The 18697-nt window shown below is 45.5% G+C and overlaps 1 protein-coding gene across 1 annotated transcript in view; it reads left to right on the top strand.

Annotated features, from left to right (window-relative positions):
- The window catches only part of GPR45 (G protein-coupled receptor 45), an 82169-nt gene extending 63697 nt beyond the window's left edge, over positions 1-18472 (top strand). Inside the window, exon 2 of the mRNA XM_056125432.1 lies at positions 17120-18472. Within this exon, the coding sequence (XP_055981407.1) occupies positions 17354-18472 (1119 nt within the window). The 5' untranslated portion in view covers positions 17120-17353. The remainder of the gene's footprint in view (positions 1-17119) is intronic.
- Positions 18473-18697: the final 225 nt, after the last annotated feature.

Below are 18697 nucleotides of genomic sequence, written 5' to 3'. Positions count from 1 at the left end.
GTTAGGATTCATTCCAGCTTGTAAGCAAAGCTTCAAGAAAATGAATGATGTTCACAACAAAGCACATTATTGAAACATTTTTATCTCCACCTTCATTGCTAATATGTTATTGATGATAGCAAATTAAGTTTAGTTTTAATAAGTGTGGACAGCTACTTAGATCAAACACAGTGAGAACAGACATAATTTTACCGATTTTATCCCGCAACTTTAAATTACACTTAAATGTTCTCTCTGGACTCAGGAGTCATGTCACTTTAATTTCTCAGGATTCAGTCTTCACTTATCAGTACTATCCAGGCAGGAGTCTGAAATCTTTCTTAGCACATAGTAACCAAATTACAAATAAGTTTCTTTCAAGGAGCATTTTGCCATATTTTCCAAGCAGCAAACCTCAAGCCAGTCTGTTTGGGTTTCTTAACCTCAAGCCTTCCCTAAAGGTTTTGGAGGAGAAAGGAGATTGTGTGCAATGAGACAAGGATTTTTTTTAATTAACAATATCTTTTTAGTGCTGTGCTCTCTTATACCATACTCAGAATACCATAGAAATCTGCTTTTGATCCATATAGGCCATGGTGGGATTCTTAGGTGGATGTGAAGGAGTAAAGCCAAAATTTTAGGCTAAATGGAAGACTAATAAGCAAATATGACAAATACCTAAGATGTTTTGGTGGGGAGAGGGCCCACACGGTGGGTATCAGGTGCTTCTTCAGGCTTTGTGCTCAGGAATGATTTCTGGTAGTGCTCGGGGGACCATAGCTAGGATTTGAACCATTACCACAGTCAGTGTTGTCATAAGCAAGGCTAGTGCTTTTCCTCCTGTACAGTTTCTCAGGCCCAGTGCCCAACATTTTTATAAGAAAACATAATTTACCATCTACAGCCACATAAACACATACTTGTAATTAACCTCAAATTGCTCAATCTTTGAAATCCCAAAGTATCCAAGGGGCTGTTTTTCATCCAATAGCAGACTGGAAGCTTTAAACTTCATTTTTGTTGAAGATAATTTAAACTCTGAAGAAATATTGCTCTGCCATTCCAGATAGAGTCTCAGGAATATGGCCAGTTCTCAAATTATCTGTTATACAGAGATAGCATCTCTGCCTGTATTTATGCAAACAACATGTTGCCATGAAGTACTTAAAAAATAAACTAAGGTATCGAAAAGAAAGAAAATCAAATAATGGTGGAAAGGTGTAATTGTGGTGGGATTGTTATTATAATGTTGAATTTAATAAATTATTGTGAACAACTTTATAAAAACAATTTTTTAAAAAAAAAGTGAATGGTTTTAGTTTTGCTTCTGAAGACACAATTTTCTAGGTTTCTGTAGGTTAAAACTGTATTCATTATCAATAGTTCATTCAATCCCGGGTAGAAAACCTCCATCTCCTGCAATTTTCAAGTCTCCCATTTTTCTATGAGTGCTGTAATTTTATCTTCAGTTCTGAAATATCTATCATTGTTCTTTTTTTTTCATTCAGACTTCTGAACAAGGCATTAAAACAATTATACAAATGACAAAAGGCTTTAGGATGATCACAATTGAAGATCTTATTATAACACAGCAAGAAAGTTTGCTCAACTGTGACATACAATTACCTACTGTACTTGACTGGAGCCTTGCATGTGACCGACCCGGGTTTGATTCCTCTGTCCCTCTCAGAGAGCCCAGCAAGATACCGAGAGTATGCCGCCCGCACAGCAGAGCCTGGCAAGCTCCCTGTGGTGTATTTGATATGCCAAAAACAGTAACAAGTCTCACAATGGAGACGATACTGATGCCCGCTTAAGCAAATCGATGAACAACAGGAGGACAGTGCTACAGTGCAGTGCTACTTGGTCCAGAAAGGTAGTACAGAGAGTAGGGCATTTGCCTTACAAGTGGCTGACCTGGACTCAGTTCCCAGCACCTTTAAGTTTTGCCAGTAGTGGTCTTTGAGCACAGAGAAAGGAGTAATCCCTGAGCGCAGCCAGATTTGCCTCCCATACCACCACAATTTCCTTTCAATCAATCAATCAAGTCCCTCCCGTTGATCATCGATTTGCTCGAGCGGGCCCAGTAACGTCTCCATTGGAGACTTAGTTGTTACTGTGTCTGGCATATCGAATACATCATGGGGAGCTTGCCAGGCTCTACCGTGCGGGCGAGATACTCTCGGTAGCTTGCCGGCCTCTCCGAGAGGGGCGGAGGAATCGAACTCGGGTCGGCCATGTTGGCTGCGTGCAAGGCAAACGCCCTACCGCTGTGCTATCACTCTAATTTCCTTTAATACCTAGAATTAACCAGGACATATTAGAGTCTTAATGATTTCCAGATGATTTTAGGATACACACGTTATTATTCAAATGATGGTTAATATGTTAATAAGGTTAAATTTCTCTTCTTATGTGCTGTTTCCATGAACTCTTAATGTGCCAAATGGGCCAAATTCATATGTATTTCTCTTTCTGAAAGGAGCAAAATTATTATTATGGAATAATTTAGATCTTTCATGCTTCTTTTCCTTTTAATATACCAAGTAAACTTGATTTGGGTTTTTTTTGGTTTTGTTTTGTTTTTGTTTTATGAGAAACTTGATTTCCACAAAGTTTTGTCTTATTAGTATTTAAAAGTTTAAAACACAGACAACCTATGCTCAACCATCAATTTTCACAAAGTAGAAAAGACTTAAAATAATAAATAAAACAGAGCTGTAATTAAACAAAAACTAGGTGTATTTGAATACATAATAATAATAATAATAATAATAAACCAACATAAAATAGTTTTAATAACCTAGGTTTTAATTTTTTAAGGCAGAACAATTAAACAATTTGCAGTCTGAAAAAGCCCAGCAGTCTCTGAAATTTTCAGGTTTTTTTTTTTTAGCAAAGGAAACTTAAAGACTGATTTTGTTCAAATATACTACAGATATTAAAACTTAATTTTAAAATTCTTATAACAATCCAGCTTGACACTGCATAGATTCTTTTCTCTTAAAACACAATTATCCAACCTTATACCATTCTTTTGCATTCATTTTGTCCTATAACTTACTTCATTCCATTTAACCAGTTTCACCTTGTGACAGCATTCCTTCTCTGACTTAATTAAGAAAACTCCATTATCTTTCATGATTAAATTATACAGTCATATACTCTATAGTTTCAAACCCCTAATTTTAAAAGGATCCAGTAAAATACCATGGCTGCACTTAGAACAGCTTGATTTTTCCTGGAGTTGAAAAACAATTTCAGTGTTGTCCATGCTTTATACAGCAGATGGAGAAATGGCCTGGGACTTCCTCCAGGCAAATTCTGTACCAGCCGTGATCACTCTGCTGCGTTTCAGGGCCTTTCTGGCTTTTAATGTTTGGCTTTTGTGAGGAGGTAGGTGCTCAGGGGTCTGTATGGAACTGGGGATCGAACTCAGGCCTTCTGCATTCAGAACCAGCAGACAGCCCATTGAGCCATCTCTCCAGCCTTCAGATCTCACTCTCTCTGTAAACCCCTTGAGCAGGAGGCTGTGTAACGAGATCATCATTTAGGTGACCACTTCATGAGCTAGATCACTGGGTTGACCTTTAGAAGCGCCTCTGGCTGTCAGGATTAAAGAACTGCATGCTTCTGCCATCTTCCTGTCCTGCCACCCAAATGTCACCCCATACCCCACCTGACTCGAGCACTTTCTCTTTACTTACTTGTTACTATGGTCTCTTTAAAAAGTGATCGAGTGTTGACCCAGAGTGGTAGTACAGCAGGTAGGGCACTTGTCTTGCACAGAGCACCATCAGAAATGATCCCTGAGCACAGAAACAGTAGAGTAAGCCCTAAGCACAGCCAGAAGTGTTCCAAACACAAACTGATAATAATAATAAAAATAATAATACTTTAATTATTTGATTGAAAACAAACATGAGGGTTTTGGTAGGTAATTGGGAGTATAGGGGGACACAATGAAATGTTCCAAAAGTAGATTGTGATGGCCACTATTCAGCATTCTAAACAGAATAAAAACAGTGAATTACAATAGGCAACTTTTGTAGTAGGCAGATTATGTCTCAATAAAGCTGTTAAAAACACTGAAATAGCATCAAATCATTTTGATTGGGTCCGTAAGCTATTCTCTGTGTTTATACAAAGGAAGAGCATGTTGGGAGAGGTGAGGCTTCCTACCAGTGTTCAGGGACCCAGGAGCCACTCCCAGCAATACTCCGCCAGTCTGGTCAGACAGTTCCAGAAGATTCGATGTTCAAGCTGCCAATGTGGAGCTGCTCAAGGTCCTGCAATGCTGGGAACCACCAGATCAGCCTCTGGTGCTTGAGTCCTATGGGGTTGGGGCATGGGGGGTGGAGGCTTGTGATAGTGAGTTCAAACTTGGGTCCCAGTGCATGCAGATAGCCCTTGGTTCTGAGCTGACTCACCAGTCGCAACAAAAGCATATGTATCTCAGATTTAGCATTTCATTTCAAAATGGGAGCATACAGTGTTAGAAAATTATAGATGCACCCAAAGTTTTGAATTATTTATGAGAGCCAAGGAGAAGGGGTAATGGTGGGCTGCAGATGTGATTTTGGAGGAGGAAGAGCTTGGCAGCAACCCCTGTCGCTCCAAGGCACTGGAGGTGCCACAGCAGAGTTTCTGCAATCTGGGCAAACTGCAGCTGTTCTTGGGACTCTGCAGGTTATTTGGGAGACAACATGCTGTACCTGGAGAAACACATCCCTAGCAGGACTTTTTAGCATCTTGAAGAAGTGCTAAGTGTCACCGATTTTATTAAACTATCAAGCTCTGTTCATTTGCAATATGCACCATATGTTTTGTGTCTCTAGCAAAATCTTCATGCACAGTTCAGGGACTTACAACCCTAACTGTGCAGTGCCCCTGAGCTGGTTCAGAAAGGTGAGGGGAAAGGAGAATGAAGCTGCTCCCCCCGCCCTCCCCCCTCCAAAAAAAAAAGTCAGGAGTTGAGTTTCTATCAGAAACCTGAAAACCTGTCTCTGAGGGATGGTGGCAAATGCTAAGAATATCCCTTTCAAGCACCTACCTGCACCTACAGCAGAGGAGGAGACGTCTACAGCATGAGAGGAAAGACTCCTCCATCAGAAATCTTTATTGCTGACATTGAGAGAGATTACTGTTATGGGGTTTTGTGTCATCTTTTTGTAAGGGTATGCTGTGGTTGTAGGGTTTGTCTTGTCTTATAGTAGCCCCATTAGCCCTTGTTTTAGGTTTGGTTTTGAATCTATGAAGTTCCTAAGATGCTGTTTATCTAGAAAATAGTGTACTGTTCCTTCAAGTTTGAGTGCGAGTTTAGCCGGATTAGAGTATTCTTGTTGAAGCATTCATTTCAGTGAGTTTTTTCACTATATCCCGCCACTGCTTTTGGGCTTGGAGAGTTTCCTCTGATAGATCTGCTGTGAATCTAAGGGGTGCTCCTTTGAATGTGATTTCCTTCTTTGACCTTGCTGCTTGCAGTATTGTGTCTCTATCAGCAGCATCGATCATTCTAACTATGATATGTCTTGGAGTGTCAGGAATTTTGCTCCATGTCTTAGGGGCCAGCCACACATGCTAGGGAAAAAGGGAGCTCAGATAGAGAAGGGAGAACCAAATAACGGGTGTTGGGAGGATCCTCCCAGGATGGGAGAAGCAAGCTGAAAGTAGACTATAGACCAAACATGATTGCCACTCAATGCCTCTTTTGCAAACCACAACACCCCAAAGGAGAGAGAGAACAAAAGGGAATGTCCTGCCAAGAGGAGGGTGGGATGGGGGGATGGGGGTTGGGAGGGATACTGGGATCCGTGATGGTGGGAAATGGGCACTGGTGGAGGGATGGGTATTTGATCATTGTATAATTGAAACCCAAGCACGAAATTTGTAAGTCTACAACTGTACCTCATGGTGTCTCACTAATAAAAATTAAAAAAAAAAAAGAAATCTTTATTGCTAGCCCCATGAGAAGTAGGCCTCAGGAGATCAATCCCTGGGTAAATTTACTTATCTCTCAGGCATTCGTCTTCTTAAAAATGTGCTTCCTGGGGCTGAAGTGATAGCACAGCTGATAGGGTGCTTGCTTTGCATGCAGCCGACCCGGGTTTTTGATTCCCAGAATCCCATATGGTCCCCGAGCACCGCCAGGAATAATTCCTGAGTGCATGAGCCAGGAGTAACCCCTGTGCATCAGTGGGTGTGACCCAAAAAGAAAAAAAATGTGCTTCCTTGGGACTGGAGAGATAGTACAGGGTTAAGACCCTCGCTTTGCTTGCAGCTGACCCAAATTCTATTCCTAGAATTGCATAGGATTCCCTAAACACTGCCAGGAGTAATCCCTGAGTGTACAGCTAGGAGTACCCTCTGAGCACTTCCAGGTGTGGCCCCTAAACAAAGCTAAAAAAGAAATGTGCTTTTTTTGTTGTTCTCTTTCCATATCAAAAGTGCTTCTTGTATGTGCCATACACACAGACAGAAAGGTGGCTGTTTCAAGGACAGGAGTCCTGAGCTGAGACTGTGCTTTGAGAAAAGTCCAGGTCTTTCCTCACTACTTACTTACTCATTTGATTGCCTCCAGCAGACAAATGAAATGTCACAGAGAGTTAAACTGCCTCTGAACAGTTCAATGCATAAAGAAAGATGGCGAGCATTTGCTTGGAAACCAGTGCTTCTCAATGAATTTGTGCTTCAGCTTCCACTAAAATGGGATGGGAATATATTCATTGATTCGTCGATTGCCTCGAGCAGGCCCCAGTAACGTCTCCTTTGTCCTAGCCCTGAGATTTTTTTAAAAGGTGCCATATTCAAGGCTCTTTCAGGGTTAGGAGAATGAGACCCATCATTGTTACTGGTATTTGGCATATTGGGTACGCCATGGGAAGTTTGCCAGACTCCGCCGTGTGGATTCGGTGAGTATTGAATAAGCTCCTTTGGCATTTTTAGAAACACATGAAATACCAAGTATTCTTTCATGGGAGTAAAATCTAGGCAGGCATTCTAAATCATGACACTGTTAAAAGGAACAGTCATGCACACTGAAATCCGCTTGTGAGTAAGTTTGGATTCAAATATCACCAGGAGACAGCCCTCACCTCCTCCAAGGAAAGAATTCAGCCCAGAGACTCAGGACCAGAAAGAAAGAAATTTGATTGCAAAGACATAGTATGCTCCAGAACCTTCAGAACACCAGACTTAAGGGTTGCCTGTTGGAACTTCTCCTGGGTTTTGTTAGAGTGTTTCCCAAGGTTGCCTTAAGCAAAGCTCACAGCAAATGTAATGCCGGCTAATTCTGTAGGATTGTTTCACCAGAAAATTCTACCCCTGGGGGTGCCCTCTACTATATAATCTCTGGGGCGGCTGGGGAGATCCTAGGCAGCTCTCCCTCTTGCCTCCTGCGTTTGGTGGACTTGGCCATTCCCCAAGCTGGGGAGGGTGCCATGGGGCAGATGAAGGAGGAAACAAGGGCCAAACTCGTTGATGATCAGTTGCTGTATATTCCATTCTCCCCACGTGCCTGTTCCAGTCTCACTAAACTCCTAATTCTAGTTTCACACTGTCCCTCAGTCTAGTCTCACACTGCCCCTCATTCCCGTCTCCTCCTGTCTCTCCCGCTCATCTCTCCATGCTTCATCTTGCAGCCTGGTCTGTCTCTCTCCAGGCACCTGCTCCTGCATTCTTCCCCTACATTCTTCTCCCTCTGTCCCCCTTGCTAGTCTCTCCGTGCTCCATCTTGCTTCCCTGGTCTCTCTGTCTCTCCAACTCCCCGTATTGGGGATAGTCACCACACCACATCCACAGCAAAATCAACATAAGAAAGCTCTTCCTTTGCTCAAGGGCAAAATATCACTTAAGGTGTTTTTTTTCCTTTTCTTAGTCCAATAACTTAATTAACATCTTTATTCTACTTCTTAACATTAGTTACTTTGTATGGACATAGTAAGAAATACATTGAGCTTGGTTCTCCTGGGGACATCTCGACACAGACTCAGACTACAGTGCTCAGGCCAGATTAATCATTCTTAACCCTAGCAGGCTCCAAATCTAGTTATTGCTTTTTGGATCATGACAACATTTGTCCGTGACATACTTATAGTTAAGCATATGGCACTTTAACCAGGCCCATTTTGGTGCCAGCATGGCATATAGCTCACAGCTTGCTCTGGGTCCATCCCATCCCTCATCAGGACCCTGCTTTTGGGGTGCTAGGAAGTAAGGGCAATGGAGGCTAGGTTTAGAGAACAGATTCCCAGAGGTGAATTATTTGGAGTCAGTTAACTCCTAAGTACAAAAGCACAGCATTAACTGTTTTCTTGTGCCCATATAAAAAGGACATTGCTCTGAATTAATTATGCAAAGGACCTAAGGGGAAGAGAAAAACAATATTTACAAGTCAACAAAGAAAGAGGTTACAAATAAACACAGAGGAATAGAAGCACTGTGATGAGAGTAACCCAATAAACCTAAGCTCCCTGTGGCAAGGCTGAAAGGACAAACCAATGTTATCCTACACTCTACTTACTGCCATTTCTTCCCTCTGCCTTCTCCAGCAGTGACCTGGCTCTTTCTGGGCAAAGAAAGGAAACAGAAGTTCAAGAGAGGGGGAGAGACTGCATCCCCCTTCTTTCTTTTGTACCACCCTAGACAAATTAGTAATTATTTCTCTTTCTCATCTTGTTATTCGTCGATTGCCTCGAGCAGGCCCCAGTAACGTTTCCTTCATCCTAGCCCTGAGATTATATTCAAGGCTCTTTAGGAGAATGACACCCATCATTGTTACTGGTATTTGGCATATTGGGTACGCCACAGGGAGTTTGCCAGACTCTGCCGTGTGGGCAGGTTACATTCGGGAGCCTGCCAGTTTGTCAAAGTAGGAATGAGATGTCATAATAAAATGTCTCGCGGTTTGCGGCCGTGTGGTTCCGGGCTCTGGTTTTTATAGTCTCTGAGTCTTGGCCGTTGATGGGATTACACGGCGCCAGGGGGCCAGTTGGTGGGTGTGACCCCCGCCTACTGGAATTTGGAGGATCTGGGTGGAGGATGTTCGACTCCAATCAGAGTAGGCTAGGAGATCTCGGCCCCGGAACCCACATGGCTTTGTCCCTCTGCCGGTACCTTCAGGTGTGCGGAGAGTGATCTCAGCATGGTGGTGTCTGGTCCTGGAGGTCGTCGGCTGCTGGAGACCTGGTCGGGGCGGGGAGGAAAGCTCAACCCGCTCCCTCCAAGGGGCCACGGCGAGGAACAGCCAGGCGCGGGGGCAGGAGACTGCACTGTTCTCCCTCCGGGCTCTGGTTTTTATAGTCTCTGAGTCATGGCCGCTGATGGGATTACACGGCGCCAGGGGGCCAGTTGGTGGGTGTGACCCCCGCCTACTGGAATTTGGAGGATCTGGGTGGAGGATGCTCGACTCCAATCCGAGTAGGCTTGGAGGTCTCGGCCCCGGAACCCACGTGGCTTTGTCCCTCTGCCGGTACCTTCTTGAACAGGGAATAATCCCATACCACGAAGTAGTTGTGAGGGAGCTTTGTCTCTGTGGATAAAGTCAAACTCCAACTGCTGAGCTCTTGAGGGGATCAAAGCTGGATCAGCTCCTACATCCTTCTTGACTCACATACTCTGCTGGACCAACAAAGTTCCAGAACCCTTCCTTCTCTCTTCCCACTCAGAAACCTCATTGATGGGGCTCCAAAGTATGAACTCACGATAGAGGTGGAAGTCTGATGTGAACTTTCCCTCACACTTGAGGGAGGACATAGGTAGAGGGTTGTGGCAGAGCCTCAGAGTTTCTCTTTGTTGTTGTTTGTTTATATTTTGTCTTATTTTGGTTTTTTGGGGGGGGTCACACCCAGAGATGCTCAGAGATTACTCCTGGCTCTGCACTCAGGAATTACTCCTGGAGATGCTTCGGGGACCATATGAGACACCAGGGATTGAACCCAGGTAGGCCACGTGCAAGGCAAGCACCCTACCCACTGTACTATCACTCCAGCCCAAGCCCTGGAGTTTCTAAAGCAGCTGATTCTTCTACTTTCTCCTGGGTTTGGGTTTTCTTGGCTCCCATCAGCAAGGCTGTGGGTTGTGCCTAGCAGTGCCTGGGACCATACTGTGCCAGGTCTTGAAGCTTCTCTTTGAACGTGAGTCAACAGTCTCTGTGTCAGCTCCTAGAACCCAGAATGTAAAATGCCCTAGAGAGGGAAAAAAATGCCCTAGAGAGCATCACTTTAAACATGGATTCTTGAGTTTCACTCCATGGTTTCTGATTGATTAGTCCTCATAGTTTGCATTTCTAACAAATTTCATGGTGGGATACTAGGGACCCACAGCTACTGGCCTATGGAAAAGGCTTAGCCTGCAACCTCATAACCACACAATAAATTTCAGGCTCTAGAAGGGAGGTTGTTGATAATATTTCTTTCATTGTGCCAGAGAGATAGTGCCAGGAATAAAGTGCTGGCCTTATACACAGTTGGTCCATATTTAATCCCCATGGGGTCTCCTGAGTGTACTCAGGAGTGATCACAGAGTACAGAACCAGAACCAGGAGTAAGCCCTGAGAACTGCTGGGTGTGACCACAGATAAAGCAAAAGATTTCCTACATTAAAAAGTTTCCCAGTTTGTTCTAAAAAGTAAAGTAAAGGCCCTCCCGTTGATCATCGATTTGCTCGAGCAGGCCCAGTAACATCTCCATTGGAGACTTTTTTGTTACTGTGTCTGGCATATCGAATACATCACGGGGAGCTTGCCAGGCTCTGCCGTGCGGGTGAGATTCTCTCGGTAGCTTGCCGGGCTCTCCGAGAGGGATGGAGAAATCGAACTTGAATCGGCCATGCTGGCTGCGTGCAAGGCAAACACCCTACCGCTGTGCTATCACGCCAGCCCCATTGTTTTATTTGAAAAATTTCCCCCCAAGAGTTTTGCCTGAGGGGGTATGGTGCTGCGAACAGGTCAACCTATACCTGTGGGGCGAGTGCATCAGCAGTCTGATGGTGCCTTCAGGCTTCCTGATACCCCAAAATTGCTGCTGTGCCTTTTGGCCAGACCCCAACAACTTGGGACCAAGTTTACCAAGAAATTAAATGGCCAGAAGTTAGGTATGTGGGAGCCATGCCCACAAACCACCTCTGGCTCAGCTATACAAGCTCATTTATTGGCCTTATTTCAGAGACCCATAGATAAATCTCGGAAGAGATCTAAAGCCACAATTAATCTTGGACCCGTGCGTGGCTGAACAGACTGGGATAAATTGGAGGGAAGTGGTTTGGCCTGGTGGCTCACCCAAGCAGAGCCCCTCCCTCCCCCCAGCTGCTTGCTTTCACAATCCAAAATTGCTGCCATACCCCTGGCCTAACCCCACCACCTCAGGACGGACCTCACCAAGATATAATCTGCTGAAAATTCTGGTATACGGGATTTGTGACTGAAATCTCTAGGCTTTCTCGGAGATGAAGTGGGCTACTTTCCCCCACTTCCCAATAGTCATGGAAGCACTGGCAGTCACCCCCACAAATCAACTCCAGTGCCACCCTGTAAGGTCTACTACTGGCCTTGCTTCAGAGACCCATAAATAAATCTCAAAAGAGATCAAAAGCCACAAAAAAAAAAAAGACTTTTGCCTGCATGAAAAAATTTTAAAAACCTGGTCTTTCTCTCTTCACTTTCCTTAGAAATTGAGACATGTGGCCTAACACCTGTTTCTAAACACAGTGACTTGATGTATTACTTTTGGCAGTGCTTGCATATTTTTTCATGTCTAATAAAGTTATTAAATTGAAATATACCATCTGCTTGGGTTTATATCAAAAGGACAGGTGACACAGTTGCAGGTAATGACAGAGTCAAGCTGCTTCCACAGCGAACTTTCCCATCTGCCAAAATCATCCTCATTTATTAGACTTGGCATTTGTGGACCAATATGTTCTTTGGAGTAAGAATTAAAAACTCAGTATTACAAAGACCAATTGATTTCCTGAAGCCATATTAGTGACTTCTATGTGATAGAATCTACCTACTTTCTTGCCAGCCAGCCGCATCAGGACCAGCAAAAAGCAGTATATTCTACCAGACCCTGTGTGTGTGTGTGTATGTGTGTGTGTATAAACTTGTGAATTAAAATGTGATACTGTGTGTAGTATTTGACTTTAAAAAATAAAAATGTTTGTGTAAAAAAAAAATTCCAAAAGAACTACTTAGCCCTTGGCTTGAGCAGTTAGATTTTTGTTCCTTGAGCTCAATCCTGGGATGGTCCCTTGGGGCAGGGTTCCTCTGGGGAACAACCCTGTCTTGGTGGGGCTGTTGTACCTACAGCCTGAAGCAAAAATCTGGCCTGGAGGGTATTTGGGGTCCTTCCTAGAATTTTCCTATTTAGAAGACCAAGAAAAAGATTGCTTTCTTCTCAGATTGCCAATCACCGAAGCTTATGTTTACAGGTACTATTATTCACCTGCAGGAGAGGAGAACATCTTGAGTGTTCTGTACCTCTGCTTAGATGCTTGGGATGCATGAGTTAATCTCTGGCACCATGTGGTTTTCGAGCCTGAGTAGGAGTGACCCCTGAGGGCACAGCCAGGATTAAGCCCTGAGCACCAATTGGTGTGGCCCCCCAAAACAACAAAACAATATGAATGTGTTCTTTCTCAAATTATCTGATCATATATAATATGTTGGGACTGTGGTTGATCCACAGGTAACCAATACTAGTGAAAATGAAACTGCAGATAAGGTGAGAGACAACTGTATCTTTTTTATAGTTACAGTGGAAGCTTAGGTACATTGTTTCAAAATTGACAAGTCATCTGTCAATGGGAAGAGAGGAATGAGGTGAAGCTAAATGAAGTAAAGTAGGCTAAACCCTCATCTGGCATATATCCAGGCTAACAAAAATGTCTCAAATGAGTAAATTTAAAATACAAGGAATCTGTTAAATATCCAGACTAGTGGGGCATCTGCCAGCCAAATCAACATGAGAAAATCTTCCTTTAAAGTCAAAGAGAGTGTCCCCGAGACATGGGGAAGGCTAAGGCTGGACTAGAGATTGATGAATGGGTCGGGAGGGTTCAGGGATTGGCACCTCATGCCAGGCATGCATAAAGCTCGAATCTCAGCCCCAGCACCATGAGACCCCTCCAAACACCTCCAGAGGTAGCACTGGGGTGGCCCCAGCACTGCTGCGGCTGATCATTGAAAACAGCTTGTCCAAGGATCCCTGGGAGAAGCCCCAGCCTGAGTAGCACTTGGCAACTGCACCACCAAGGAAGCACTGCACTGCAGCACTGTCCTCCCATTGTTCATCGATTTGCTCGAGCGGGCACCAGTAACATCTCCATTGTGAGACTTGTTGTTACTGTTTTTGGCATATCGAATACACCATGGGGAGCTTGCTAGGCTCTGCCATGTGGACGGGATCCTCTTGGTAGCTTGCCAGGCTCTCCGAGAGGGACAGAGGAGTCGAACCCAGGTCGGCCACGTGCAAGGCAAATGCCCTACCCACTGTGCTATTGCTCAGCCCAACACCAAGAAAAAGGATACAAAAAGAAAAGGTAAAGGTAAAGGCCCTCCCGTTGATCATCGATTTGCTTGAGCGGGCCCAGTAATGTCTCCATTGGAGACTTTGTTGTTACTGTGTTTGGCATATCGAATACGTTCGGGCGAGATACTCTCAGTAGCTTGCCGGGCTCTCTGAGAAAAAAAATTCAATCAGAAACAAACAAAGAGACAAGTAAGCACTGTAAAGATATAGAGGGAAAGTCAACCCTCCCAGAAATGGGAGAGTTCCCTGTCTTTCTGTTCCCAACCTTTCTCGATCTCATGATGCCTGGTTACTATTAGTTTCTGCTTTCTGGGGGCTTCCATTTGCCAGAAACCCTGGTATCAGTACGGACTCATGTAGGAGAGAGTTTAGGTAGTATCTACACCACAAGGAAGACTTCACTTCTCTCTCCTCCCACAGGGTCCTGCAGGGGCTGGGTACAAAGCAGCCAGGAGAGTCTGAGCAGTAAGTAGAGTATCCAACTCATTCTTGTGGACTTGGCTACACCTATGGATCCATCCCTTATCCTGTCTTCAATTGCCACTTTGGTCACTGGCATTTCCTAGTTCCAAATTTCTGTTGAGTTATTGAGTCTTTCAACTCCCTATCATTTGGGCAGCTCTAAATTAAGCCACTCTGAGATTAGTTTCCTGATCCAATCACTTATGCTAGAAATGATTGAGAATAAAGGTGTGGCGAGGGAGCACAGCTTCCTTGACCTTCCACAACCTAGGATGTGGTTACATGTGATTAGCCCATTGTAAGTTGAAAACTGCATTTAATATGCCTGACTTGCTGACCATCAGAGTTTTCCCCAGCACACCTCAGAATACTTACCTCAACCTGCAGTTGTCAAAATTTTTCAACACAAAACTTGTAAAGTAAATGTAAAGTAAATGCCCTCCCGTTGATCGTCGATTTGCTCGAGCGGGCCCAGTAACGTCTCCATTGGAGACTTTGTTGTTACTGTGTCTGGCATATCGAATACTCTCGGTAGCTTGCCGGGCTCTCCGAGAGGGGCGGAGGAATCGAACTCGGGTCGGCCATGTTGGCTGCGTGCAAGGCAAATGCCCTACCCGCTATGCTATCGCTCACTGGTTAACACAAAACTTATTTTATAATAAAACATTGATGTTCTCAGGTTCAGATGGGTGTTTTGAGGGCACATTGGACTGAAAAGACAAAAAACATGATATGATATTCAATAGACAAGGACAACACAGCATACCCCTATGCATGGTTTTCCCTCATGGCTGATTATGTAGCTAAGAGTTGCCACATGCTGCCATGTTCCACCACCATGAGAGAGTATTGCACAGCATGTCTGCAGCCTGTGGAGACACTCAAGAGTCAAAATTTGAAATATGACTTCCACGGGATACTTCTATTATTACAATTCTACACCATCATTAAGTTGGAAAACATTAGTCAAATGGTTGTTAAGTTGAACAGTCTCTACAACAGCTGCTTCTCCTGTGGGCAAGATCTAACATAGAGACAGCTCTGCTCGTATACAGCATAGATAAAAAACAGTTCCCATTGTAACATTATAATGGGTTTGGCTCAGGGCTCAAATTATATTTTATTTGTACATTGATTGATTGGGCTGGAGTGATATCACAGCGGTAGGGCGTTTGCCTTGCACGCAGCCAGGCAGGCCGAGTCAGGTTCAATTCCTCCGCCCCTCTCAGAGAGCCCGGCAAGCTACCGAGAGTATCTCGCTAGCATGGCAAAGCCTGGCAAACTACCTGTGACGTAGTCGATATGCCAAACACAGTAACAAAAAGTCTCATGATGGAGATGTTACTGGGCCCGCTCAAGCAAATCAATGAACAAAGGGAGGACAGTGACAGTGACAGATTGATTGATTGATTGATTTGGATTTGGGGCCACACCCAGCAGTGCTCAAGGGCTGTTCCTGGCTCTGTGATCAGGAGTGACCCCTGGAAGTGCTTAGGAGACAGATGTGGTGGTGAGGATTCTAACAGGGTAAGCAGGATTCAAGTCAAGTGCCTTAAGCCCTGTACTGTATCTGGGGCCTGCAAGGGCTCACATTGTAATAGTTAAGTGCTGTCATTGGGTGCTGTCATGGGCAGACAAAGTAAAACTTGTCTGGGTATTCTTCTGTCTACTGTGCTCAGAATCTCTGTATTTAAGCCTGATTATTATCAGGGAGTGGATTATTATCAGGGAGTGGAACCTGGTTGGCTGCATGTGGGGCAAGCACTTCCCCTCTCGGAGAGCCCGGCAAGCTACCGAGAGTATCTCGCCCACACGGCAGAGCCTGGCAAGCTCCCCGTGACGTATTCGATATGCCAAACACAGTAACAACAAAAGTCTCCAATGGAGACGTTACTGGGCCCGCTCGAGCAAATCGACGATCAACGGGAGGGCCTTTACCTTTACCTTATTATTTGTACCTTACAGACCAGAATGTCAAACCAGCAGGAGTAAAGCAGACTGTGACCATAATAGATAAATATGGAGACCAGATTTCACCCAGAATCTGCTTCTGGATTCTGTACTTGCCATATCTGTGAGAAACAAAATAATAATGAACACAGACTTTGAAAGAGGGATCATTTCCTCTTTTCAGTCAACCTATCCAAAACGAATAGTACAGCAGCACTACAGTTATTCAAAACCTTACCATGCAGGAAAACTGAGGAAAGGATATATAGAATCTTTCTGGACTATCTCTGACAACTGAGCTGCTGAGGGTGTAATTCAGTGGAAGATTAAGTGCCTTGCATGCATGAGGACCTGAGTTCAATGTGTAGCACGGAAGGGCTGGAGAGATAGTACTACGGGTAAGACTCTCTTGGTCACCTTGCACACGGCCAACCCAGGTTTGATCTTTACCACCCCACTTGGTCCTCTGAGCACCACCAGGAGTTATTCCCTAGTTCAAAGCCAGGCATAATCACTGAGCATTGCCAGGTATGACCCCAAATTAAAAATAAACAATTTCTAGCACTGAATAATTGAATAGTTTGGACCAGAAAGAAGGCTCCAAAAAGGGGATGAAATAAATGATTTTCATGCATTAGGCCTAAATTTGTTTCCCAGCATCACATGGTCTCCTGAGCACAGAACCTTAAGCATCCTCCAGCACTACCAGTATGGATCCCAAACCACTATATGCGTACATCTATAGTCTTTTAGACATATCGATTGAGCATCTTCTATGTGCCAGGCAAGCACTGTTGCAGGTGCTCGGATACAGCAGAGAACAACAGACAAAACCGCCCCTAGGATGTCGAGATTCTAATGGAATTTGACTTGCCCAAAACTTCAATGGGTCAGATTGCTTAAAACTAAATACAGGCCTATGGCATGAATATTGATTATGATGTATTCACTTCTTTAAGAGATGTAGTTGAATTTGCCTGGGCTACCCACTCAGGTACCCACCCTTTGCCCCAAATGTTCAATGAGGATGTTTCATTTTTTTCTGGCCATGCTAGTGTTGAGAATGCCTCAAAATGGAAATCTGCTCCACTAAATACTTATAAAATGTCTCATTTCCTTGTTTCTTTCTTTTTCTTTCTTTGTTTTTGTTTTGTTTTGTTCTGTTTTGTTGTTGTTGTTGTTTTATGTTCTCCTGTCTCTAGACTACCAAGTATGATCAGGCTTGAAACTGGGTGCATCTGAAGTGACAATGAGCCTGTGATGGATGAAACTGCCCATCTGGACTACAGCCCTGAGCACAGACACTTCTGGCTGTCTAGTGCCCAGGACCCAAAGTGGCCTGTGGGGGGGTGTGCAGACCAGACCCCAGATCCCCAGCCCCTGGACACTCTAGGAGCCTTTTCCGGGTCTGGGTAGACTCCCTGCTTCTGTCCAAAATGGCCTGTAATGGTACAGCTCCCAACAACTATGAGTCCCTACTGCTGAATGGCAGCAACATGTCGGATTATGGGGTGGCCACCGCCTCGGCCCCCCTGAGGATCTCCTTGGCGGTGGCCATGCTGTTGATGATGGTGGTGGGGCTCCTGGGCAATGCCGTGGTGTGCATCATCGTGTACCAGAGGCCGGCCATGCGCTCGGCCATCAATCTGCTGCTGGCCACGCTGGCCTTCTCAGACATCATGCTATCCCTGTGCTGCCTGCCCTTCACTGCCGTCACCCTGCTCACCGTCCAGTGGCGCTTTGGGGACCGCTTCTGCCGGCTGTCGGCCACCCTGTATTGGTTCTTCGTGCTGGAGGGAGTGGCCGTGCTGCTCATCATCAGCGTGGACCGCTTCCTCATCATCGTGCAGCGCCAGGACAAGCTGAACCCGCGCAGGGCCAAGGCCATCATCGCGGTATCCTGGGCTCTGTCTTTCTGTCTGTCCGCCCCGTCGCTGGCCGGCTGGACGCTGGTGGAGGTGCCCGCACGGGCGCCTCAGTGCGTGCTGGGCTACTCAGAGTCCCAGGCGGGCCGCGCCTACGTGTTGACGCTGGCGGTGGCTGTGTTCTTCGTGCCCTTCGGGGTCATGCTCTACGCCTACCTGTGCATCCTGCATACGGTGCGCAGGAACGCGGTGCGCGTGCACAACCAGTCCGACACTCTGGACCTGCGGCGCCTGCCCCGGTCGGGCTTGCGGCGGCTGCAGCGCCAGCAACTGGCCAGCCTGGACCTGAGCTTCAAGACCAAGGCCTTCACCACCATCCTCATCCTCTTCGTGGGCTTCTCTCTCTGCTGGCTGCCGCACACCATCTACAGCCTCCTGTCGGTCTTCAGCCAGAGCTTCTACTGCAGCGCCTCCTTCTACACCGCCAGCTCCTGTGTTCTGTGGCTCAGCTACCTCAAGTCCGTCTTCAACCCCATCGTCTACTGTTGGAGGATCAAGAAGTTCCGCGAGGCCTGCTTCGAGCTGCTGCCTCCCACCTTCCAGATCCTCCCCAAAGTGCCTGAGCGCATCCGGAGGAGAATCCAGCCTGGCACCATCTATGTTTGTAGTGAGAACCAGTCTTCTGTGTAGGGGGAGTGTCTGTCCCCCTCCCCTCCAAAGGCTACCATGTCCCTCCTCCATGGCACTGGCTGTGACCACACATGCACCCCATGCTCACTCGCTGGCTGCCTGGCCAGCTGTAACTCGTGGGTGTGTTCATTTAGGGCTTAGAAACACAGCAAGGGGACAGGGATGTTGAGGACAGTGAGGGGAGGGTGAGGTGCAGAGGGGGGTCAGAAGTGGGGAAGAACAGGG

This window comes from Sorex fumeus, unplaced genomic scaffold (genome assembly GCF_029834395.1).
Source record: "Sorex fumeus unplaced genomic scaffold, SorFum_2.1 ptg000006l, whole genome shotgun sequence".
In the NCBI taxonomy this organism is placed as follows: domain Eukaryota; kingdom Metazoa; phylum Chordata; class Mammalia; order Eulipotyphla; family Soricidae; genus Sorex; species Sorex fumeus.
Note: the sequence above shows the minus strand (reverse complement) of the source record. Positions and strands in the feature narration are given on the sequence as shown.